Genomic DNA, 27,377 nt, shown 5'->3' with positions numbered 1-27,377 from the left:
ACAGGATAATTGGGTTGTTAGGACTTATAGTACACAAGATGGTCTGCTTGTTAGGTTGTTCATCTCCTCCTCCTCCTTGTTCCGAGTGGGTTTGTTTTGTTAAGCTTATTATGTCAGGTTTGTGTAATATATCTAACTTAACAATATTGAAAGAAGAGGAAATGTTCAATAATAGTTTTATATGTTTGTGGTAATGTTTGTGTTTTGATAATGTTGATAGTGTTCCTTTATTTACATTGTTCAAAATGTTTACTTAGACGAAAAAATAATTATGTAAAATGTTCTCTCGCCGACGATCTTCTGATGTATGTTCCTCTCGTCGGGTAATGAACAACACTTTGAAGCCCCGATGGTTTTATGTCTCAGGTGTTTCAGAGGTTCGAATCCAGTGATGACTTGTGTAGAAAATATTACTCAGCAGTATTACACAAACATCACTTTATTAACATTTATCTATGTATACCTTTAATTATAACTACACCAAATAATACCATTGATCCTGAGTAACTGTGTGGCATAAAACTGAGGTAGATTGAGTCAAAATCCAAACCGTTTCACATGAATGAGACAATGGTAATCTCGACTACCTTTGCGGAAGGTTCAAACTGCTGCCAGTGTTGTTACTACCGTGGTCGCGTTAACACGTTGGGGTGGAGTGGAGTGTTTAGACCAGAATATGTGTGTGTACGATATTACTGTGATCCTTCATACAGTACAGGTGAGTTCAGGACCTCTTGTTATCCTAGGACGGATGTGTTTAGTATTTATATGATCGTAGGACAGATGTGTTCATTACCGGGACAGTTCACAGACAGGTGTTCTCCATGTTGCTGGTTATCTTGGTAAACTTCAGCTTAATGGATATCATCATCATTGTAAACACTATAGAACAGGTGTATCAGTTATTAGTGAAGCTCTTGGACAGGTGTTAAGTGTTATGATCAGAGGATAATAATCATCTTTGGGCAGTGAAACAACTAGTGGCATTTTTAATCTTTATTGAGAATGAAGATCTAAACCAGTGGTTCTTAACCTTTTTAGGGTCGTGCCCCCTATAGCAGTTAGCCCTCATCTGCACGTCACCCTCCCTCCTTCATATAAAAATCTAAATCTAAATATTCTTAAACAATTTCCTCTTGAATTAAATAGGAAAATTGATAAACTATTTTTTCATTCGTTACTGTAATAACTTTAATTATTCAAAAGAGTCTGTATAAGCAACTCGTTAATACACAACATATTTAGTGAGATTTTTGTCATTGCCTCTGAGCTACCAGATCCTGAATACGTGCCGCGTGCCAGACAGATCACAGCGCAAGTCCCCTTCAACGTTCAGCTTGTTTCTGTATTTGGTCTTGACAGCAAACCAGTGCAGGAAATGCGGCCTCACAAAGATACGTAGTTCCAAACATCGTCGGAATCCGAACAACTTGACGTACAGTTCCCGACATTATTACTACGTTAATTCAGTCACTTTTACTGGTATTTTACATTTTTATTGACGTAGTTACCATTTACGACTTTTTGAAGTATCTGTGGGGAGCGAAAATCCAAATAAGGACATACACACACCTGTTAAAGCCATTCCTTATTTTTGCTCTGAGTTCGCCCCCCTCTATATAAGTTACTCAAGGCCTTAGGGTGACGTGCTCCCCCGGTTAAGAACCGCAGATTTAACCTAACCTTGGGCTCTATCCTGTGCTGGAAATCGTATTAAGTTCACTAAGCTTATGTTCTTTCACTAAGTAAACTAACGGTGGTCGTGGGGTGTATCTCGTCCTAGCAGTGGGGAAGCTTAATCGTGGTCGTGGGGTGTGTCACTCCAGCTGTGGAGAAGCTTGGGTGTGAGCAACTCGAGGCCCAGCACCACCAGGGCCAGCAAGTGACCCCCAGCCAGCACCACAAACATCCCCTGTAATAGACAAAATGTTAGACACCAGATCTTCCCAATGCATTAAAGTGAATCTGTTCAGCTGTATCGTGTACGTCTGTGAATATCAATCTAGATGTATTACTGAATCAACACTGCGCAGCTCATGACTATATAGTCACCAGGCGGATGATGGTAATAGTTTACACCAGTGCTCGTCAGAATGACCAACTTTGGGAAATATTATATAGAAGAAAACTTGCTTCTTTCTTCCCGAATATTAAAAAAAAGTTTGGAGGAATTGTAACTTTTACACTTTTGTTTTTGTGATTTGCACAAGCTGAAGATGAACTTAGTCATGCGCCTTACGTGATGCTGCTGTTACCAGCCGACCACAGACCAACTGTTTTTCATAACTAAGATAAACCAACCAATCAAACCTTTCCCAAACTCTTAACATATTTATCCTATGATGGAACTGCATTATTTTTGGTTAGGTTATATAGTTTTGTTTGTTTTGAGTAGGTTAGGTTATATAGGTTTGTTAGTAAGTTATTTTGTTAAGTTAATATGGAATGGTTTCTGGAAGGTGTTTGGTTGCTTAACCTTAGGAGTGCTCACTGGCAAGTATATCAACAGTTTAACCATAAATATAACATCTGCGCTTGAACAAATTAAAATAACAACAAAAACAAAAGATAGAAAGTTTCAATTCCTCCAATAATTTTTGGGATATACGAGTGGTAAGAAACAAGTTTTCTTTTATGTAATATTTTCCTACAACTGCTCATTCTACCGAGCGCTGACATAAAGTATTACCCATATCTTAAAAACACCTCATACCCAGACGTTGGTGAAGGTGAGCGACGTCTGGACAGTGATCTTGGTGGGCGCCCGGACACACGAGGTAGAGTTAGGGATCATGTTTTCTAGCCAGTGCCAGTATAGTCCTGCCTCAGTCACCACCTTGATCCTGTGCCATATAAAAACTTCATAAATTATCACATTTAAGGTTGTTTTGTTTCTAAGATTATTGAAAAAAGTTAATACCTATAGGACAGTGAAGGAGAATACCTTTTACTTAAGGCCGGAACCAGAGGGCTGTTCTTCTGGCCGATCATAGCAAACATGAAGGGCAGAAACATCTCCTTTGATGAGTAAAAGTCACACGCACCTGTCAGATACAACCACCAGTGTTATGACTTATTTTGATAATTTTATAAGGTTGGTAGTTTAGCTTCTCTTTCATTTAAGTAAAAAAAAGTGCCATAAAGATACAACTTGTAAGATGATGAAGTGGAATGGTTGGGATATTTCACAGTGGATGTGTCAGCAAGCGGGGCAATTAGGGATGAGGTAAAGAGCCTTTGCTGCAACAAAGGTGACAGTGATAGAGTTGTACAGGAAATTCTTGAGTCATAATTAACAAGAGATGACTCTAGACGTAAGACGAAGGAAGAAATCGGAATCAACAGAAATATTCTCGATAACAACAAGTGAGATAAACAGGAAGTTTAGAAAACAACCCGGACATATTTCTCACATATAAGGGCTTGGAGAACTGTATATAGTGTACTTAAAGATGACCTGTATTGGAGAAGTCTTGAGCCATGAGGACCTTGCCACTGAGGTCTTCACCCAGGAAGACGTATGTGCCGAGCCTCACCAACTCATCCCGCATATAAGTATACTCGGTGGTCTTCACGTAAATAATACGACCTTCCTTCTCCGAGTCCATCACCTCCCGGAAGATGCCCGACTCTACTGACTTAGAAAAGACATTCAGGAAATATTGAAAGAGTTAGTGAGATTCAGATTTAACTTGAAATTTCAAGTACAAAGTTTTTATTTTAGCTTGTTAAAGGTTATGCCATACCACAACAGTTATGTTTCAGTTTACATACCGTTTTTGTAGAGCGATATCGAAGGTCATTACTTAAACCAATAAAAATTCCCAATTGTGTAGCCTCATCCGAAGGCTCTTTGCACTTGTTGGGTATTGTTTAATTATGAAAATATATTTTTCGCAGACATACAGTTCTTGAGGAGGAATACCTCACCAGAAATGATTTTCAGTAAAGATTAAACATATTTACTCACACGAAGATACTGCACATACATGGTGTTCGCCTCCCAGACCATGGTGGTGGCGGGGTCGTCCAACAGGTCCCTCAGGTACTCATAGGGTTGAGGGATGTATCTCACCGCCAGGATGGACATGAGGGTGCTAGCGTAGCTTCTTGATAACACCAACACCATCACCATCCACCCCCCTAGCACCAGCCTCTCCCACCACTGTACACCAAGCACGGATGTGTCTGTAGGAACACCAGATTCCCATCGTGATTTCCTGAACGACAGTGATAAAGAATGGACTTGGAAAACCTACTTGGATATCCCAGCTTAAGTGAGATTAATAATTTGAATCCATCGAAGAAGTGACTTACCCTGTTGAAGCAACACTCGAGAGTAGGAGAAGACTGTTTCTGTCATCCAGGTATCCCGCTGAGCTGTCTTGGGTATGAAACACAGGTACAACAGAACGGAAATAGTGAATAACAGCAGCAGTGTCGCCAGAATGCCTGTCCACACTTGCGGGGTGAAGGGCAGAAGGAAGCCCCATGGATCCACCTCTGGTAAGCCTCGACCTGCCATGATCCTGCCGTAGTCAACCAGGATAGGGCGGGTGTAGTCGACCATCTCAGCGCGAACAGAAGTCACAGCGAAGGGCCCGAGCCCCACGTCCGCCTCCTGCGTGTGTGTGAACAGGATTGTTTCTTGTGACACTTAGCAAGACTCAGATGTTTATTACTGTGTTTTCCATACTGCCCATACCTGTCTCACGACCCACCACACCTACCTGCCTACCCACCATGCCCACCATGCCAGTCCATGCACCATCTGGCAGCTTGACGCCCCAGGAGCCATCAGGAGGTCGGAGGAAGGTGTACCTGGAAGAGAAATTGTGAAAAACTGTTATACGGTTTTGCCTTTCAATTAGATTTCATTCTTTGGTGATTTATTGTCGAATTACATTTGTTATGAGGCGAATTACTTTAACCTGTAAGGAAAACTAATGTGTGTGTTAGTGGGGTTGATATTGTGACTGTACATGGAAGTTGAAATGTGGGTGAGAGAGGTGAACTCACGTAAAGTTGAGTGTGTGGGTGAGAGAGGTGAACTCACGTAAAGTTGAGTGTGTGGGTGAGAGAGGAACTCAATGAAGTTGAGTGTGTGGAGAGAGGTGAACTCACGTAAAGTTGAGTGTGTGGGTGAGAGAGGTGAACTCACGTAAGTTGAGTGTGTGGGAGAGAGGTGAACTCACGTAAAGTTGAGTGTGTGGGTGAGAGAGGTGAACTCACGTAAAGTGAGTGTGTGGGTGAGAGAGGTGAACTCACGTAAAGTTGAGTGTGGGTGAGAGAGGTGAACTCACGTAAAGTTGAGTGGGTGAGAGGTGAACTCACTTAAAGTTGAGTGTGTGTGGGTGAGAGAGGTGAACTCACGAAAGTTGGAGTGTGTGGGTGAGAGAGGTGAACTCACGTAAAGTTGAGTGTGTTGGCCAGGAGGTGGAGGAGCTCGGCCATGGGTCCCGCGAAGGAGAGCGACCGTCCAGGCGCCTCAGTCGTCTTGACCAACACGTGAGGCTGATACTCCTCTGCCGCCACCACCAACTGCGGCCGATGGACGAACCTGCCACCACAACACACCTCTCACACTACCTGGTTGATACCTGTATAATTAACCTGCCACCACAACACCTCTCACACTACCTGGTTGACAACAGTATAATTAACCTGCCACCACAACACACCTCTCACACTACCTGGTTGATTCCAGTATAATTAACCTGCCACCACAACACACCTCCTCACACTACCTGGTTGATACATGTATAATTAACTCCACAACACACCTCTCACACTACCTGGTTGATACCTGTATAATTAACCTGCCACCACAACACACCTCTCACACTACCTGGTTGATACCTGTATAATTTACCTGCCACCACAAAACCCTCTCGTCTTCCGTAATAAAGTTATCATTCAAACTTTGATTACTTTTCCATATGCAATACTCTTACACCAATGTCTGTCTGTCTGTCTGTCTGTCTGTGTGTCTGTCTCACATTAAGTGAAAAACTTTACCACCAATCTGTTAAATCTTCAAATTTTTGCCATTTGTTTCTGGGATGTGAACCTTTGTCTCGCTAATTTACAATTCCACGGAGTGAAGATAACGAGTGTTGAGGTGTAGGTGTCGGGGCGTGATGACTTACCTGTAGAACTTGTCAGGGAAGAGCGGGAGGTGTGTAGTGAGGACGAGGCCGTGCCGGGAGGACCACGTCGCTATCTCTAACACCTGGGCGTCCTGAGAACTGTACGGGAGATGCACGTACACGCTACACCTGTCAACACAACACTACTGTACTGTACGGTAAGTAGAAGTACATGTTATAATCTAAAGTTTATTTTTGTGATCAGAATTATCTTGTGTTCACCTTATGTAATAGTAGTATCTTACATGGTACCTGAGAGGGAGGGTGACTGAGGGTTGGTGAGACGCGGGACAATCTAGCTATATTTGATACCTTTTTTAATTAAATGACTCGTACCTCAAACTTGATAGAGTTGTGACTTTTGCGATGATAGATTACTCACCCCGAACATGGCCAGTCATGAAATTAGACTCTTTATGACGAGCCATATACAGTACAGTAACAGTTGAGAATAAGCTAAGGGAAAGAGCGTCCAGGGGGAGCAACATGGCGGCTGGTCATTACCTGGGGTAACCGGAGGTGTCGTCCAGGAGGAGCAACATGGCGTTCATCATGGAGAAGGAGGTGTGGAGGTGGCGGAGGTGAGAGAGAGGCCGGCGGGTGACGGCCAGGAGCCTGTTGGTCCACACCAGGAGGCGGCCCTTGAAGATCCACTCAGCCGAGGCGGCGAGGAAGGCTGAGTCGTCGCTCACCACCACCACCGTCACGCACCACGACACCTGTCTCACCTGTTGATGTGTACCTGTTGTTAGTTATGTGTCCTGCCTCACTGTCCTGCATGCCCCACTGTCCTGCCTTACTGTCCTGCCTCACTGCCCTGCCTCACTAGTACTGTGAGTGACCTACCCGTCGAGCCTGGGCCACCAGCCGGGACAGCAGCGCCTCCGTCATGTTTGGACTTTGCCTTCTGCTGCCACCTGGAACACTGTCACCCCCAGGAGGCTCCCAGCCTCCCAGCTCCTGAAGTGACAAAATAACACCAACTGAAGCTCAGTATTATAGTGAATAGTGTTACCTGTACAGGTTATAAGAACACAGGTGAAGGTAGTAGTGTTTCCTGTGGCCAGGTAATATCAGGACACAGGTGAAGGTGCAGTAGTGTTACCTGTGGCCAGGTAATATAAGAACACAGGTGAAGGTGCAGTAGTGTTACCTGTCCAGGTAATATAAGAACACAGGTGAAGGTGCAGTAGTGTTGACTCACCGTGAACACAGTGGTGGAGGAGGTGGTGCCGTCTGTGAGGAGGATGACGGAGCAGCGAGGCCGCCACACTGTGGCCGCCAAGCCGCCACAGCCGCCCCCGCCACGCTCAGCGTCCTCCTGCACCTGAGGAACACAACAGTGTTGATGATGATGACATGAGAAAGATGTTTACACTATTATGAGAAGACCAACCAACACGTAGAGACAACTGTTGTCAACTACAGACCTTTATTAACTTATAAAATATTAATTAACTTCATCAATCAGTCAGAGGTTATAACTTACCCTGAGGGCGAGGCAGCTGGGCGACAGTCAGGACCAACAGCAGTGAGGCCGCACCAGCCGTCATCACCCCCGGCTGTCGGGACACATCAACAACAAATAGAAAAATCTTAAAATATGAACAATATATTTACAAAGAAATTGACAACTGTTTCTTAGTTAACAAATTCATTAACAAATCGCAATGTTTTTATCCGGTGAAGAGACCAGATAGCTGTAGTGTACTCTTATTGGTCAGCTGAAAAACATTACGATATTTTCCCTGATCTTAACTTTTAGTCTTGGAAATATTGGAATCTGAGTGACGTAATTAAGAATCATTTATATATATTTGTTCATATATCTGGCTATCGTTAGTACCTTTATCTTGATGTTATCTGTTGGTCAGGGTCCTGTTATCTTTGTATAGTTTGTGTATAAATTCAGGATAGAAGTGTGTTGAGTCAGGGACGAGGGAGGCGTATTTAAGTTCAGTTTAATCCTATCTTAGTCTTCTTCTTCACCTTTACTCCGCCATTCTCTCTTATCATATCCTCCTATTCTTGAGGTTTGTATTTATCTTCTTCCATTAAACGTAAAGAAGTGAGCGAAGATGAAAGAGAAGAGAGATATATAGAGGTAAAAGATGTTCTGTAGTTCGCCGCGTGTTGACATAATTCAAGGTTTGAAATGAAGGATATTTCACCATATATATATATATATATATATATATATATATATATATATATATATATATATATATATATATATATATATATATATATATATATATATATATATATATATATATATATATATATATATATTTATTTATTTATTTATTTATTTATTTATTAAGGTGTAAATATATATTTTTTTGCAGGAGTAATGAAATTATGTTGGAAAAGTAAAAGGTTTTAAATTGTAGCATCTTAACACCTGGCAGTGTACAGAGAATTCCAAACTTACAATATTTGTGACTTTAATAATAACATTCATAATAAAACCAACAAATATGGAGTCACAGTAAGAAATATTACGTCGTGCCAGTGTCGGTGCCCAGAGGCCAACAGACAACTCGGTATTATCAGTTCCCACAAGTGTAAACGGAGTTAGTGAATCCTCTGTCCAGGAAGAGTTCATGTAGAAGGCGCGTTTATGTTGATTTTCACTGAACACTTAGAACTATGGCCGGTGAAAGGCCCCAACTGTGTGGCCGAGATCTTGTGTCGTAAACAATGTATAGGCGAGAGGTTACTGTGTGGGTCCGTCAGCATCAGGCTCCATGAGCTATTATTTCCTTGTTGTTTCTGGGTTCGTATCCCTGAGAGCTGTGTTGATACTGGAACAGTTTAAAAGTAAACTTGAGGTCATGTTCACACAACATGGGTTTAAATATTGCATGGAGGAGGTCTGTGGAGGAGCTCTCTGTCCTGAACGCAGTGAGGCCCCGTGTCTGAGAGGCAGCAGGGCTGAGAGGCCGAGGAGGACCTTGTGCCGCTGACAAAAGTTGAAACTTGGTGAACCATAAGGTTGGCGCGTCCTTCAGCCATGGCCGGGGATGGTGCGAGGTCTGCCACTGCGGGGTCTAGTGTTGACGTTGCCTCCAGCTGCCACCTTCTGATCCACCTGTACACGGTCGTCACGTTGGTGTCAGTTTGAGAGCAATGTCACGGACAGACATGCCGTCAACCCACATCAACACAAACTTCGCGCGGTCGTCTGCGCTCGTCGGCCTGAACACTCGACGCCGCACCATAATAGTCTGAGAAAATAAGATTATTTTTGGGGGTGGGTGAGGCATCTCTGGACATCACTTGATATGAAGCTAAACTATCTGAATCCCTGAACTCTATAGGAGTCGCCTACTGATGCTTTAGTGCGCGAAAGTGTACGCGAGCTCGCCCTGGAGGAGCTGTGACAGTGTGTGTGTGTTTATTAATGGAAGGAGTGAACACAAACCTGGGTAGTGGCGGCGGACATACTCACCTCCACAGACACACCTCACCACAGCCTCACCCCTCACAACTCGGCATAAGCTGAGGTAAAAAAGGTCATGTTGTGTCTTACAGCAGTAGTGTGGGAAGCCTGGAAGCTGGTGTCAGAAGGTGTTCGTACCTACCTCACTGTACTTAACCTCCCCCAAACTATTTTTATTAATCTACAAAACAAATGATGGAGTAAAACTATCAGTCATTGGTTGTGAGATAAGAACTCTGATTGGTCGACTTTAACTGGGGAAAATAAATATGGTGACCTGAGATGCAACACTGGCTGTGATTGGCAAGTGAATGCTTTTCTTATCAACTTTGTGTAGGAGGATGACACTCAACAGAGGATGGTAAAAGATTTGATTAATTATACATCACACTAGACTAAAGTGCAGTATTTAATAATGATAGAAGGAAGAATAAAGGACTAGTTTGATATAGAGTTACAGTTAAGGATGATTAAAAATGAGACAGAAAAGAAAAGTAATTTTGAGAGAGAGGAATTTAAGTTGTATAATATTAATAAAACACAAAATTAAAACCAAAAAAGCAGGGATCTTTTGTTGGTGAGGAAGAATAGAGAAAGTTCTTTTCATGTTGTGGGACAAGCTGAAAGAGTTAGTGATCAAGACTTGGAAATACATTGTATCTCTGGCTGCATATCATCAACAAAACTATAATAATGGTGGGAACAACAAGGGGGCAGAGAAAAAAAAATGTGATAAAGAAGTAGTTAAATAAGAGGAAGTTGGTTTATAAGAGCATTAAACTTGGGAAAAAGGACTGTGGATGTTTGTCAGTAATTTATATTTTAAAAAGAAAGTGTCATATTAATAATATTAATAATAATAATAATAATAATAATTATTAAATAATAATAATAATAATAATAATATTAAAATAATAATAAAATAATAATAATAATAATAATAATAATAAACGGTTTATTAATAGGGTTTGCGGTGGCTGAAAATATACAGACTTACATTTGATTTAGACATAATGATATGTGTTGAATACATTTACAGGGCTGTACAGTACATAAATCAGGAGTTGTTTATTATTTTAACAATAGATGGGATGTGTGTGTGTGTGTGTGTTTCCCACGAGAATCTCAGAAACTACTTTACCGATCTGTAGTGATGATGGATGGTGTTATATGTAGTGATGATGATGGATGGTGTTATGTGTAGTGATGATGGATGGTGTTATATGTAGTGATGATGGATGGTGTTATATGTAGTGATGATGGATGATGTAATGATGATGGATGGTGTTATATGTAGTGATGATGGATGGTGTTATATGTAGTGATGATGGATGATGTTATATATAATGATGGATGGTGTTATATTGGTGATGATGGATGGTGTTATATGTAGTGATGATGGATGGTGTTATATGTAGTGATAATGGATGGTGTTATATGTAGTGATGATGGATGATGTTATATGTAGTGATGATGGATGGTGTTATATGTAGTGATGGATGGTGTTATATGTAGTGATGATGGATGATGTTATATGTAGTGATGATGGATGATGTTTATTAGTGATGATGGATGATGTTTATGGTGATGATGGATGTTATATGTAGTGATGATGGATGGTGTATATGTAGTGATGATGGATGATGTTATATGTAATGATGATGGATGGTGTTATATGTAGTGATGATGGATGGTGTTATATGTAGTGATGATGGATGATGTTATATGTAGTGATGATGGATGATGTTATATGTAGTGATGATGGATGGTGTTATATGTAGTGATGATGGGTGGTGTTATATGTAGTGATGATTAGACAATAAAATAATAACAGTTTAATGCCAAAAAATATACTTTGCTGTACCGTTGTAGTGAAAAACATGGTGGAACTTACATACACCGCTAATGAACTATTGATGGAAGAAGAAGTTTTGGGGACTGAACAGTGAGACGATGTGGAGCCTCCTGGAGGGTGGCGTCCTACCGTGTCCTAGCGGATGGCGCCCAGAGGGCGGCGATTCTGCTAGTGTGATATAAAGTAGAGTGATAAAGGGATCTATTGACACTTTGATAAACTGGAGAGGGAGGGAGGGAGGGATGGAGCGAGGGAGGAAGGGAGGAAGAACTATAGAGGGAGGGAGGAAGGGAAATTGTTTTGCGAAATAATGAAACACGAACATTTACATTGACAAATTTTGTTTGTTGGATATAATTAAAATATATAAAAAAATCAGTAAATTAATCTTACTTAGAGAATGCAAACCTCTCTTGGGTAATACTCTTTTAAAATTTACCTTTTTCAAGATATTCTTCAGTAAAACCAAAAGCCTTTAATTAATTTATCTTTTAGGGTATTAAGGGACTATAAATAAAGACAGAGACCAACCAAGGAAGGTTAGGGCTGAGGTTGTGTGACGCCAATTCCTGAGCGAACGGATGTTTGTTGTTTGTAAGGGCGGTAACGAGCAGGGGGGGGGGATAGACGGAAGTGAGAACGTCGCTGTTGCCTCGCCGTATACCAGACACTACCCAGCCAAAACCACAGCTGCACTTCCCTGCTGATCGTTCAAATTCTGGTTGTGTTCTCATCTGTGGTCTTGGACTCGTGGGCTGATTCCCCATACCTTCTCTATTCGGCTGTCAATCTCCGGACACCTACCCCGATTACTACCGCGGCTGCCATGTCATTGACACTTCCTCCACGCCCTATCTACCGTCCGTGCCCTGGCGTCTCTCCTGTGTGACAAGACCATCTCCCGCCGGTGCCAAGTGAGGAAGCTGCCTTGACCTTCCCCCTTGAAATGGTCACAGCAACGGCTGGTCTGTTTTAAAACCTGTTGATTCATATTATATTTCACGCCCGCAAAACATGTGGATAACTGGTTAGTTATCCCTAGGAAGAAACGCGTTTTACACCAAGGCTCCTTGTCCGTAAGTCCCACCCATTTGGGGAACACAGTTGTCAACACATACAGTATATTCCACTTTTACTGGCAAGCTCAATCCCTAATTAGTTTGTGTTAATCAACTTAAGTAATTCGCCAGACCCGTGTCAACTGAGGGTCATCCTTGAATGTGTAGCAACTCTCGGCGTGTATAAACCCGTGCGGGAAGGGAGAGCAGCCTTTCTTGACGCTTCTCCAAATTATCTCAGATCCAGGGTGTGGGTCATTTGAACACCCCACCGGCTGTCCGGGGTCGGTGGCTACCTGACAGTTAGCTGTAGTGGATGATGTCGTTGATTCGGCAGGAATGACTGCCCCAATCTGCATCTTGGGGCTGGACCCCAGGCTCTCGCCATGTGTCAGACTTCAACCGACCATAACAGCTATCTTCATTTGTCGAGACGCCAGTGTTCTACCCTGGAACACTCCATACAGTTATATGGTCCACAGTATTTGTTGTATATGGTTGGGGATAATTATCTGCGAATCTGAGTATCCCACTCATTGGAGTAGTGAACCCATAAGTTGTTGGTATCAGTAATAACGTGTTGTGTTGCGAGTGCATCTTACATATGTACTAACAACAGTCTAGTGAAGATGCCATATGTAAGTTTGATCCTTATGGTTATTATGTAATGCAATGTACCATCAATAGTGTTGTAGAAGCGAGTATCTGATTGGGTTGGCAAATAAGGGATGATCCTAGTAGCTGTATGTAATGTACCACCAGTAATGATGTAGAAGCACGAGTATCTAAAGTGGAACTGTAGTTGAGAAAGCCAGGATTTGAACCTTGTAGCTGTGTGTTAATACTTAATCTTTTACTTAATTTATTCATATTAATAAACCATTTCTTAGAGTATATATTAGAGGGCATCATTTCACCTCAGTATCACCTTTATTTCGTCCAAGAGACTTGATACCAAGTACCAATACCCATGTACCTACCCTCGCCAGGCTACCAAAGGTCGAGGTGATGAAAGTAACTTTGAAAGAAATATTTAGACAGAACAAATGAAGAACTAGACAGAAAGAAGTATGAAATAAAAAAAATAAAAGGTAGGTAGAATCCTGCGCACATAATGGTGGCATCAGTGGTTCTGATGGTAGAATCCCGCCCTTATAATAGTTAACGTGGATGTGTAATTTACATATTATCAGGTTGGGAGGAATGAATGTGATACTACCAGGTATTTTTAAGGGTAATTTATAGCAACCATTTCTCTGTACAGGCACCTAATAACTATATCACTGTAACTAATAGATATTTCATATTGCAAATAATTTTTGTTTCAATATTTTCCAGTGTACAGTACAGTATGTAATTCTGTGTTAATTAAGTAGGGACTTAATTATTTCATTGGGTACTGATTTTGTTGTGTGGAAACAGAATCAAGGAAATGTGCAAAAAAAAAAAATTTTGTGATTTTGCGGAGAAATTGAAATAACAGTCAAGGTAAATGCTTTGCCAAGTTGAAGCTAGAACAATTGCTATCAGAAACAGAAATCTTTTTTAAAGTAAAATTAATTGCAGTACATGTAATACTGTTGTGTGGAAACATGAAATGTTCAAACATTGATAAGTGTCTGAAGGACAAGGTCAGCTACCTAACTTGTATTTTTTTATTCTTTTTGTAGAAATCTCTCAAGAAATTATTTGTTTGTATACAGGTAATATTTTGTTTGCCTTCCTACACTGATACCATAGCAACTGTTGTGACCACTTAGTTAATACTTTGATGTTACAGACAATGAGCGAGCAGTGAACATCTGCCGTGATAAGAGTGTTGTGGGTAGTGCTCATTTCTGAGTGTCACCCAGAAGACCATAATTATTACTAAGGTTATGTAGCAGAGTGTTATTTGAAATTGTGACATATATTGGATGTATTTGTTGTGGTTTCAATTGGAAGTGTTTTAGTTCTCAGTTGACGTCAGTTTTGACAAGTGAATTTATTGGTATAACACGAGTTTGTCTTATATTTCCTCATCATTATATTTTTGTTTCTATTAGCTTATAATTTTTTAGTGCAAAAGGCATTTAGTTTCACCTACAATGTGAGCTTGGTGTTGTCAAATGATATGTTTTATCGTTACTTGAGATCTAATACATAATTTCATAGTGCATTGATGGGTTGAGGACTCTGTGGTGATATGGACATCTATAAAAAGAACGCAATCTTTGAAAATGGATTGTTTAATGCATGCAAGGACTGGTGTGAGTATGATATTCAAGTGAAATGTAAAATTAATTTAAAATCATTGCAATTGAAAAAGACAGTGAATACTTGGTGAGTACCGAGGGACAGTCTCGGAAAGAAGTATTATCAATTATTTTTGTGAGCATAACTCTCAGTAATGGAAATGTCGATGGTTCTCTTTAAAGTTGGTTGATTTTCTGAGTGCAATTGTAATTCGGGAAGAGTTCATACAGTGTTGCACCATACAGAGATTGGTAATAACAAAAATGCCATTGCTTGAAGGTTACTGGGGTGTCTTGAGAGAGTGACAAGAGTACAGTGATGTTTTTCCTCGTGTATTTATCAGTGAAGACCTAAAGTAAAGGATTCATATCAGTATTATCACTAGGGGTGAGTAATAATTTGAGCAGTATTTTGAACAGTATTTCCAAGTGTTTTTGTATTAGAAGGTCAGTTATTGCAGTAATCCGATTGTATTTGAAGGTGTACTTTTTATTGCCCGTGTTAATGTAGTTACAGTGAGTTGTGACCTCCAGGCATGATGGCCGTCTGAGGGGGACAGTTCAGAACTTTAGCTCAAACCTGTGTCCAATAAGTTGATGTGTAGAGTTAAAAACCTTATGTGGGTGGGGAACCCCTATATTCATTTCTGGGAATGACAGCTGGTCTACCACCAGTTGTCTCATCAGGTAAATGGCCTGATGAATGGTGTAGAAGGGAAGAAGAAGTGAGAATGCCTCTTACTAGTTAATGAGACACTGACATCAGTGTTGCCGAGATATCTTTAAAGGGTTGTGGGCCTTTAAGCTGGAATGCGATGGTTGTTGTTTTTGCATATTTGTGTTGCAAGTTAGAAGTACAACTGGTAAAGTGAGAGAGAATGTGTTGTTGCCTTGCATCAATAAGTTGTGGAAAGTGAGTATGTTGTTTGCCCATGTGGAGTTGTGGAATGTGGTACAATGGGAATGTTTGTGAGTATCTTGGGTATTTGTAGATTATATTCTCTTCATTTTTTTTTCCCGGCGAGGATTGTCAATTTGCAGTAAAGACATAGAGATTGGAAGACGGATTGGCTGTTATGCGATCAAGCTAGTGGGTATCTATTGCCTAGTTTCATCTTATCAGTTATGAGTTCTCAAGTTTTGTGTGTTACGTCCTAGCTAGGCTTGTTGTTGTGTATAGGGGTAGTGTTCGTGACTTTTAAGTGGGGTCGGGCATGGATGCATGGCACCGATTTCCGCTACATGGCAAATGCCATAAGTACAGACAGTTTTTGGTTTCGTTGTGCTCCCATAAGGACCGTTTCGTTTTGCATTGTATTCTTGGAAATACAGTGGCAGGTGCGGTACGATCACCATGGTGTGTCGCAGGAATAATCGCCGGACAGTTAAAGCGAAGAGCATAGCGTTGTGTACTATAATAATTGCTGCTATGTGCAAAAAGAAGAACCAAATGCAGAAGAGGGAATGGTGCAAAGAGTGGTTAGGTCGAAGAAAAGTATTGTGAAGTCATGCCACGATTTTACGTGAACTGCAAGATGGACATGAGCAAGACTTCACCAATTACATGAGAATGGACCCCAACACCTTTTACAAACTTCTAGCGAAAGTGGAACCATATATAAAAAAAACGGATACCAATATGAGGGAGAGTATATCTGCAGAGGCTCGTCTAGAGGCAATGCTCATATATCTTTCAACTGGGTGCACTTACACGTCACTTCAGTATAGAACGAGGATACCAAAACAAAGTTTGTCTCTCATAATACCTGCAACTTGTCAAGCCATGTATGAAGTACTCAATGAAGATTACTTGCAGGTGAGATTTGTAGTACATAAAAATTCATTGAATAATGTTAGAATTATGATATGCAAAGACAGGAAGTTATGGGACTAGAGCAGTGGTTCTCAACCTAGCCATGGCCCCCAAGGGAGCCACGGCGAGCTGTTATAAATTGTACGTTTCCAAATAATGTTGGGAATCTGGATTAAACAAAACTTGTATTACTTATTTTGACTTGGCAGAAGAGAATTTCCATTCTTCTTTTTTGTCATTTTGTTTAATCATAACGACAAAACAATTTTAAAATTTACAGACCTTGGTGCTTTTTACGGATTATTTAAGATTTCACAGGTCCAGTCCCTGTCTGTGTGACAGGCGCTGGGCCGAGCTGCTGAACTGACTTGTTCAGTACGTGTCCGTGTGTCATCCCTTTGCAAGTGGTGATAGGACCGAATGATCTCAGTCTGGCCTGGGATACCATCAAGAAAACAGTGGAGTGTATTGTCTCTGAACCATATATTGTGTTTGAGCTGACTCAAACATAATATACCCAATTGGTGTTACTTATTTTGTTTCATAATTCATGTGGTCGCTGCTTTACGTGGGTGAAATATTTGTACACTTCCTTTATTAATTATTTCCTTATTTATTGGTGCCATTGTTGTTCATACTCATTCTTACTTTATATAATCCTACCATTTTAGTGCTAAATTGGTATGACTCACTATTCTTCTCATTCTTCCAAGTTGGGCAGTGCTTGTCAAAGGAGGCGTGTTCTTGCTTACAGGAAGTACACTTCAGCTTGCTAGCTTGAGTGTGAATGTTTACTTGTGTGCATGTTTGTGTATGACTGTATGTGTGCTTTATGTGTGAGTGCATGGGCGTGTTATGTATGTGAATGTGTGTGTGTGTGTTTGCCATTCTAACTCTTGTCCTATTTATCTGTCCTTCTTTATCATTCTTTAGTTATCACTTGTCTGTTTGTCTGTTCTGGGAGAAAAATGAAGAAGGCCACGAGAATGTTGAAAATTCCTCAAAGGGGGAATGGAGTGAAAAGGGTTGAGAGCCATTGGACTAGAGTGAGGAGAGCGGCAGGAAAGAACACACACGAATGTCCTCATTACATAATACATAAACAATCTCCCGTGTATCAGTTATTAGTGAAGCTCTTGGACAGGTGTTAAGTGTTATGATCAGAGGATAATAATCATCTTTGGGCAGTGAAACAACTTGTGGCATTTTTAATCTTTATTGAGAATGAAGATCTAAACCAGTGGTTCTTAACCTTTTTAGGGTCGTGCCCCCTATAGCAGTTGGCCCTCATCTGCACGTCACCCTCCCTCCTTCATATAAAATTCTAAATCTAAAAATTCTCAAACAATTTAATCGTGAATTAAATAGGAAAATTAAGAAACTAGTTTTTCATTCGTTCTGTAATAACTATAATTATTTAAAAGAGTCTGTATAAGCAACTCGTTAATACACAACATATTTAGAGAGATTTTTGTCATTGCCTCTGAGCTACCAGATCCTGAATGCCTGCCGCGTGCCACAGAGACTACAGCGCAAGTCCCCTTCAACGTTCAGCTTGTTTCTGTATTTCGTCTTGACAGCAAACCAGTGCAGGAAATGCGGCCTCAACAAAGATACGTAGATCCAAACATCGTCTGAATCCGAACAACTTGACGTACAGTTCCCGACATTATTACTACGTTAATTCAGTCACTTACTGGTATTTTACATTTTTATTGACGTAGTTACCATTTACGACTTTTTGAAGTATCTGTGGGAGCGAAAATCCAAATAAGGACATACACACACCTGTTAAAGCCATTCCTTATTTTTGCTCTGAGTTCGCCCCCTCTGAAATTATTCAGGCCCCTTAGGGTGACGTGCCCCGGTTAGAACCGCAGATTTAACCTAACCTTGGGCTCTATCCTGTGCTGGAAATCGTATTAAGTTCACTGCTTATGTTCTTCGCTAAGTAAACTAACGGTGGTCGTGGGGTGTATCTCGTCCTAGCAGTGGGGAAGCTTAATCGTGGTCGTGGGGTGTGTCACTCCAGCTGTGGAGAAGCTTGGGTGTGAGCAACTCGAGGCCCAGCACCACCAGGGCCAGCAAGTGACCCCAGCCAGCACCACAAACATCCTGTAATAGACAAAATGTTAGACACCAGATCTTCCCAATGCATTAAAGTGAATCTGTTCAGCTGTATCGTGTACGTCTGTGAATATCAATCTAGATGTATACTGAATCAACACTGCGCAGCTCATGACTATATAGTCACCAGGCGGATGATGGTAATAGTTTACACCAGTGCTCGTCAGAATGACCAACTTTGGGAAATATTATATAGAAGAAAACTGCTTCTTTCTTCCCGAATATTAAAAAGTTTGGAGGAATTGTAACTTTACACTTTTGTTTTTGTGATTTGCACAAGCTGAAGATGAACTTAGTCATGCTACTCTTGATGCTGCTGTTACCAGCCGACCACAGACCAACTGTTTTCATAACTAAGATAAACCAACCAATCAAACCTTTCCCAAACTCTAACATATTTATCCTATGATGGAACTGCATTATTTTTGGTTAGGTTATATAGTTTTGTTTGTTTGAGTAGGTTAGGTTATATAGGTTTGTTAGTAAGTTATTTTGTTAAGTTAATATGGAATGGTTTCTGAAGGTGTTTGGTTGTTAACCTTAGGAGTGCTCACTGGCAAGTATCAACAGTTTAACCATAAATATAACATCTGCGCTTGAACAAAATTAAAATAACAACAAAACAAAAAGATAGAAAGTTTCAATTCCTCCAATAATTTTTGGGATATACGAGTGGTAGAAACAAGTTTTCTTTTTATGTAATATTTTCCTACAACTGCTCATTCTACCGAGCGCTGACATAAAGTATTACCCATATCTTAAAAACACCTCATACCCAGACGTTGGTGAAGGTGAGCGACGTCTGACAGTGATCTTGGTGGGCCGACACACGAGGTGGAGTTAGGGATCATGTTTTCTAGCCAGTGCCAGTATAGTCCTGCCTCAGTCACCACCTTGATCCTGCTATAAAACTTCATAAATTATCACATTTAAGGTTGTTTTGTTTCTAAGATTATTGAAAAAGTTAATACCTATAGGACAGTGAAGAATACCTTTTACTTAAGGCGGGAACCAGAGGTTTGTTCTTCTGGCGATCTAGCAAACATGAAGAAGAAAACATCTCCTTTGATGAGTAAAAGTCACACGCACCTGTCAGATACAACCACCAGTGTTATGACTTATTTTGATACTATTACAAGGTTGATAGTTTAGCTTCTCTTTCATTTAAGTAAAAAAAAAGTGCCATAGAGATACAACTTGTAAGAAGATGAAGTGGAATGGTTGGGATATTTCACAGTGGATGTGTCAGCCCGGGGCAATCAAGGATGAGGTAAAGAGCCTTTGCTGCAACAAAGGTGACAGTGATAGAGTTGTACATGGAAATTCTTGAGTCAGAATTAACAAGAGATGACTCTAGACGTAAGACAGAAGAAGAAATCGGAATCAACAAAATATTCTCGATAACAACAAGTGAGATAAACAGGAAGTTTGAAAAACCCGGACATATTTCCCACATATAAGGGCTTGGAGAACTGTATATAGTGGAGTTAAAGATGACCTGTATTGGAGAGTCTTGAGCCATGAGGACCTTGCCACTGAGGTCTTCCCAGGAAGGCGTGTGTGCCCAGCCTCACCAACTCATCCGCATGTAAGTATACTCGGTGCTCTTCACGTACATGATGCGACCTTCCTTCTCCGAGTCCATCACCTCCCGGAAGATGCCCGACTCTACTGACTTAGAAAGACATTCGAAATTAGTGAAGTTGAATGTACAAGAAATTTCAAGTACAAGTTTTTATTTAAAGCTTGTTAAAGGTTAAGCAATAAAACAGTTATGCTTCACTTTACTTACCGTTTTGTGAGGCGATATCGAAGATCATTACTTAAATAATAAAATTCCCAATTGTGTAGCCTCATCCGAGAGCTCTTTGCACTTGTTGGGTATTGTTTAATTATGAAAATATATTTTTCGCAGACATAAGTTATTGAGCAGAATACCTCACCAGAAATGATTTTCAGTAAAGATTAAACATTTTACTCACAGAAGATACTGCACATACATGGTGTTTGCCTCCCAGACCATGGTGGTGGCCGGGGTAGTCCAACAGGTCCCTCAGGTACTCATAGGGTTGAGGATGTATCTCACCGCCAGGATGGACATGAGGTGCTAGTGTAGCTTCTTGTCATACCAACACCATCACCATCCCCCCCCTAGCACCAGCCTCTCCCACCACTGTACACCAAGCACGGATGTGTCTGAGAAACACCAGATTCCCATCGTGATTTCCTGAACGACAGTGATAAAGAATGGACTTGGAAAACCTCTTGGATATCAGCAAGTGAGATTAATAATTTGAATCCATCGAAGTGACTTACCCTGTTGAAGCAACACTCGAGAATAGGAAGAGGCTGTTTCTGTCATCCAGGTATCCCGCTGAGCTGTCTTGGGTATGAAACACAGGTACAACAGAACGGAATAGTGAATAACAGCAGCAGTGTCCCCAGAATGCCTGTCCACACTTGCAGGGTGAAGGGCAGAAGAAGCCCATGGATCCACCTCTGGTAAGCCTCGACCTGCCATGATCCTGCCGTAGTCAGCCAAGATACGGGCGTCTGCGTGAGGGCCCAGGCCCCACGTCACGCCTCCTGCGTGTGTGTGAACAGGATTGTTTCTTGTGACATGGCAAGACTCAAATGTTTATTACTGTGTTTTCCATCACGCTCATACCTGTCTCACTCCCACCACACCTACCTGCCTACCCACCATGCCCACCATGCAGTCCATGAACCATCTGGCAGCTTGACGCCCCAGGAGCCGTCAGGAGGTCGGAGGAAGGTGTACCTGGAGGAGAAATTGTGAAAGACTGTTATACGGTTTAGCCTTTCAATTAGATTTCATTCTTTGGCGATTTATTGTCGAATTACATTTGTTGAGGCCAATTACTTAAACCTGTAAGGAAAACTAATGTGTGTGTTAGTGGGAGTGATATCTTATATACTATAGTACTAGCCGTGTGTCTGTCTGTTTGTGTGTGTGTCTGTTCCGGGCAGCTGAAATGGCACAATCGTTTTCCATCAAACTTGGTGGAAAAATCGCAAACATATTCGTAGAGAAGAACAAACCTGGTCCCATGTCGATGGTTTCTTTAGGAAGGCATTAATTACTAATTTTATTTACGATGGAAAACGATGCAAGTCACAAAAACCATGCAAGTCTACGGATTTGGCTCACCCTCATTCGCTGTACGCTGTCACGAGCGTTCAAACTCTCACAAGGGCACGAACGTTGCCTCGATCACTTGTTGTGACTATACATGAAAGTTGAGTGTGTGGGTGAGAGAGATGAACTCACGTAAAGTTGAGTGTGTGGGTGAGAGAGATGAACTCACGTAAAGTTGAGTGTGTGGGTGAGAGAGATGAACTCACGTAAGTTGAGTGTGTGGGTGAGAGAGATGAACTCACGTAAAGTTGAGTGTGTGGGTGAGAGATGAACACATAAATTTGAGTGTGTGGGTGAGAGAGATGAATCGTAAAGTTGAGTATGTGGTGAGAGAGATGAACTCACGTAAAGTTGAGTGTGTGGGTGAGAGATGAACTCACGTAAAGTTGAGTGTGTGGGTGAGAGATGAACTCACGTAAATTTGAGTGTGGGTGAGAGAGACTCACGTAAGTTGAGTATGGTGAGAGAGATGAACTCACGTAAAGTTGAGTGTGTGGGTGAGAGAGATGACTCACGTAAAGTTGGTGTGGGTGAGATACTCTAAGTTAGTGTGTGGGAGAGATGAACTCACGTAAAGTTGATATGTGGGTGAGAAGATGAACTCACGTAAGCTCACGTAAAGTTGAGTGTGTTGGCCAGGAGGTGGAGGAGCTCGGCCATGGGTCACGAAGGAGAGCGACCGTCCAGGCGCCTCAGTCGTCTTGACCAACACGTGAGGCTGAAACTCCTCCGCCGCCACCACCAACTGCGGCCGATGGACGAACCTGCCACGACAACACACCTCTCACACTACCTGGTTCATACCTGTATAATTAACCTGCCACCACAAAACCCTCTCGTCTACCGTAATGAAGTTATCATTCAAACTTTGATTATTTTTCCATATGCAATACTCTTACACCAATGTCTGTCTGTCCTGTGTCTGTCTCACATTAAGTGAAAAACTTTACCACCAATCTGATAAATCTTCAAAATTTGCCATTTGTTTCTGGGATGTGAACCTTTGTCTCGCTAATTTACAATTCCACGGAGTCAAGATAACGAGTGTTGAGTGTAGGTGTCGACGCGTGATGACTTACCTGTAGAACTTGTCGGGAAGAGCAGGAGGTGTGTAGTGAGGACGAGGCCGTGCAGAGGGACCACGTCGCTATCTCTAACACCTGGGCGTATAGAACTGTGGGAGGTGCACATACCGCTACACCTGTCAACACAACACTACTGTACTGTATGCAGTAAGTAGAAGTACATGTTATAATCTAAAGTTGATTTTTGTGATCAAATTATCTTGTGTCAACTTATGTAATAGTAGTATCTTACATGGTACCTGAGAGGAGGGTGACTGAGGGTTGGTGAGACACGGGACAAACTAGCTATATTTGATACCTTTTTAATTAAATGACTCGTACCTCAAACTTAATAGAGTTGTGACTTTTGCGATGATAGATTACTCACCCCGAACATGGCCAGTCATAATTAGACTCTTTATGACGAGCCATATACAGTACAGTAACAGTTGAGAATAAGCTAAGGAAAGAAGCGTCCAGGGGAGCAGCATGGCGGCTGGTCATTACCTGGGGTAACCGGAGGTGTCGTCCAGGAGGAGCAACATGGCGTTCATCATGGAGAAGGAGGTGTGGAGGTGGCGGAGGTGAGAGAGAGGCCGGCGGGTGAGGGCCAGGAGCCTGTTGGTCCACACCAGGAGGCGGCCCTTGAAGATCCACTCAGCCGAGGCGGCGAGGAAGGCTGAGTCGTCGCTCACCACCACCACCGTCACGCACCACGACACCTGTCTCACCTGTTGATGTGTACCTGTTGTTAGTTATGTGTCCTGCCTCACTGTCCTGCCTGCCTCACTGTCCTGCCTGCCTCACTGTCCTGCCTCACTGTCCTGCCTCACTAGCACTGTGAGTGACCTACCCGTCGAGCCTGGGCCACCAGCCGGGACAGCAGCGCCTCCGTCATGTTTGGACTTTTGCCTTCTGCTGCCACCTGGAACACCGTCACCCCCCAGGGGGCTCCCAGCCCTCCCAGCTCCTGAAGTGACAAAATAACACCAACTGAAGCTCAGTGTTATAGTGAAGTAGTGTTACCTGTGACCAGGTAATATAAGAACACAGGTGAAGGTGCAGTAGTGTTACCTGTGGCCAGGTAATATAAGAACACAGGTGAAGGTGCAGTAGTGTTACCTGTGGCCAGGTAATATAAGAACACAGGTGAAGGTGCAGTAGTGTTACCTGTGGCCAGGTAATATAAGAACACAGGTGAAGGTGCAGTAGTGTTACCTGTGGCCAGGTATTATAAGAACACAGGTGAAGGTGCAGTAATGTTGACTCACCGTGAACACAGTGGTGGAGGAGGTGGTGCCGTCTGTGAGGAGGATGACGGAGCAGCGAGGCCGCCACACTGTGGCCGCCACAGCCGCCACAGCCGCCCCCGCCACGCTCAGCGTCTCTCCCGCACCTGAGGAACACAACAGTGTTGATGATGATGACATGAGAAAGATGTTTACACTATTATGGACAAGACCAACCAACACGTAGAGACAACTGTTGTCAACTACAGACCTTTATTAACTTATAAAATATTAATTAACTTCATCAATCAGTCAGAGGTTATAACTTACCCTGAGGGCGAGGCAGCTGGGCGACAGTCAGGCAGACAGTCAGGACCAACAGCAGTGAGGCCGCAGCCGCCGTCATCACCCCGGCTGTCGGGACACATCACAACAACAAATAGAAAAATCTTAAAATATGAACAATATAATTTTTACAAAGAAATTGACAACTGTTTCTTAGTTAACAAATTCATTAACAAATCGCAATGTTTTTATCCGGTGAAGAGACCAGAAAGCTGTAGTGTACTCTTATTGGTCAGCTGAAAAACATTACTACGATATTTTCCTGGATCTTAACTTTTAGTCTTGGAAATATTGGAATCTGAGTGACGTAATTAAGAATCATTTATATATATTTGTTCATATATCTGGCTATCGTTAGTACCTTTATCTTGATGTTATCTGTTGGTCAGGGTCCTGTTATCTTTGTATAGTTTGTGTGTAAATTCAGGATAGAAGTGTGTGTTGAGTCAGGGACGAGGGAGGCGTATTTAAGTTCAGTTTAATCCTATCTTAATCTCTCTTCTTCACCTTTACTCCGCCATTCTCTCTTATCATATCCTCCTATTCTTGAGGTTTGTATTTATCTTCTTCCATTAAACGTAAAGAAGTGAGCGAAGATGAAAGAGAAGAGAGATATATAGAGGTAAAAGATGTTCTGTAGTTCGCCGCGTGTTGACATAATTCAGCGTTTGGAAATGAAGGCTATTTCACCATATATATATATATATATATATATATATATATATATATATATATATATATATATATATATATATATATATATATATAATATATAATATATATATATATATATATATATATATATATATATATATATATATATATATATATTTATTTATTTATTTATTTATTTATTAAGGTGTAAATATATATTTTTTCGGGGTGCAGGAGTAATGAAATTATGTTGGGAAAAGTAAAAGGTTTTAATTTAAGTTGTAGCATCTTAACACCTGGCAGTGTACAGAGAATTCCAAACTTACAATATTTGTGACTTTAATAATAACATTCATAATAAAACCAACAAATATGGAGTCACAGTAAGAAATATTACGTCGTGCCAGTGTCGGTCTCCAGAGGCCAACAGACAACTCGGGTATTATCAGTTCCCACAAGTGTAAACGGAGTTAGTGAATCCTCTGTCCAGGAAGAGTTCATGTAGAAGGCGCGTTTATGTTGATTTTCACTGAACACTTAGAACTATGGCCGGTGTGAAAGGCCCCAACTGTGTGGCCGAGATCTTGTGTCGTAAACAATGTATCAAGGGTGAGGTTACTGTGTGGGTCCGTCAGCATCAGGCTCCATGATCTATTATTTCCTTGTTGTTTCTGGGTTCGTATCCCCTGAGAGCTGTGTTGATACTGGAACAGTTTAAAGTAAACTTGAGGTCATGTTCACACAACATGGGTTTAAATATTGCATGGAGGGAGGTCTGTGGAGGAGCTCTCTGTCCTGAACGCAGTGAGGACCCGTGTCTGAGAGGCAGCAGGGCTGGAGAGGCCGAGGAGGACCTTGTGCCGCTGACAAAAGTTGAAACTTGGTGAACCATAAGGTTGGCGCGTCCTTCAGCAATGGCCGGGGGATGGTGCGAGGTCTGCCACTGCGGGGTCTAGTGTTGACGTTGCCCTCTCGCTGCCACCTTCTGATCCACCTGTACACGGTCGTCACGCTTTTGTCAGTTGTGAGAGCAATGTCACGGACAGACATGCCGTCAACCCACATCAACACAAACTTCGCGCGGTCGTCTGCGGTCGTCGGTCTGAACACTCGACGCCGCACCATAATAGTCTGAGAAAATAAGATTATTTTTGGGGGGTGGGTGAGGCATCTCTGGACATCACCTTGATATGTGTAAACTGTATATCTGAATCCCTGAACTCCTACTGATGTTTCTTTAGTGCACAACGAAAGTGTACGCGAGGCTCGACCCCTGGAGGAGCTGTGACACTGTGTGTGTGTTTATTAATGGAAGGAGTGAACAGACCCGAACACAGACCTGGGTAGTGGCGGCGGACATAACCTCACCTCCTCACACACACACCTCACCCCTCACACCACAGCCTCACCCCTCACACACAACCTCACCCCCTCACAGCACAACCTCACCCCCTCTCACCACATCCTCACCCCTCACAACTCGGCAGTAAGCTGAGGTACAACAAAAGGAGTCAATGTTGTGTCTTACAGCAGTAGTGTGGGAAGCCTGGCAGCTTGTGTCCGGAGAGGTGTTCACGGTACCAACAGCTACGGCTCACTGTACCCTTAACCTCCCTTCCAAACTATTTTATTAATCTTCAAAACAAGTGGTGGAGTAAAACTATCAGTCATTGGTTGGCTATATGAGATAAGAACTCTGATTGGCCTACTTTAACTGGGGAAAATAAATGGCGGGTGACCTAGCGGAGATGCAACACTGACTGTGATTGGCAGAGTAGATGCGCGCGCTTTTCTTATCAACTTTGCGTAGGAGGATGACACTCAACAGAGGGATGGTAAAGGTGATTTGATTAATGCATTTACACCTGTACATCACACTAGACTAAGACGACAAGCTGAAGAGTTAGTGATCAAGACTTGGGAAATACATTGTATCTCTGGCTGCCACGTATCATCAACTAAAAACTATAATAATGGTGGGAACAACAGGGAGGAACGGAGAAAAAAATGTGATAAAGTTGAAGTAGTTAAATAAGAGGAAGTTGGTTTATAAGAGGCATTAAACTTGGGAGAAAAGAAAGACTGTGGATGTTTGTCAGTAATAAACTGGAGAGGGAAGGAGGGAGGATGAATTGGGGAGGGAGGGAAGGAGAACTGGGGAAGGAGGGAAAGAGGGAGGAAGAACTGGAGACGGAGGGAGGGAGGAAGAACCGGGGAAAGAGGAAGGGAGGGAGGAAGGGAAAT

At 41.9% G+C, this 27,377-nt stretch overlaps 1 protein-coding gene across 2 annotated transcripts; it reads right to left on the bottom strand.

Annotated features, from left to right (window-relative positions):
* Nucleotides 1-1,641: 1,641 nt before the first annotated feature.
* Nucleotides 1,642-26,723, bottom strand: LOC121877325 (probable glutamate receptor). Of its 2 annotated transcripts, XM_042383022.1 has the most exons (14): nt 26,662-26,723; nt 24,465-24,548; nt 24,177-24,301; nt 23,759-23,875; nt 6,654-6,877; nt 6,150-6,278; nt 5,411-5,560; nt 4,731-4,821; nt 4,318-4,621; nt 3,971-4,188; nt 3,458-3,638; nt 2,945-3,044; nt 2,714-2,843; nt 1,642-1,912 (listed from the first exon to the last, which is right to left on the bottom strand). In XM_042383022.1, the coding sequence occupies exons 2-14, from the start codon at nt 24,538-24,540 to the stop codon at nt 1,796-1,798; spliced, it is 1,962 nt and encodes a 653-aa protein (XP_042238956.1). In that variant the 5' UTR covers nt 24,541-24,548; nt 26,662-26,723; the 3' UTR covers nt 1,642-1,795. The 2 variants fall into 2 exon arrangements, with proteins under 2 accessions (XP_042238956.1, XP_042238955.1); XM_042383021.1 differs by lacking the exons at nt 23,759-23,875; nt 24,177-24,301; nt 24,465-24,548; nt 26,662-26,723 and adding an exon at nt 6,996-7,045.
* Between the last annotated feature and the right edge of the window lie 654 nt (nt 26,724-27,377).

This window comes from Homarus americanus, unplaced genomic scaffold (assembly GCF_018991925.1).
Source record: "Homarus americanus isolate GMGI-L3 unplaced genomic scaffold, GMGI_Hamer_2.0 scaffold367, whole genome shotgun sequence".
NCBI lineage: Eukaryota > Metazoa > Arthropoda > Malacostraca > Decapoda > Nephropidae > Homarus > Homarus americanus.
The sequence above is the reverse complement of the archived record's forward strand: the minus strand, read 5'-3'. Positions and strand labels throughout refer to the sequence as shown.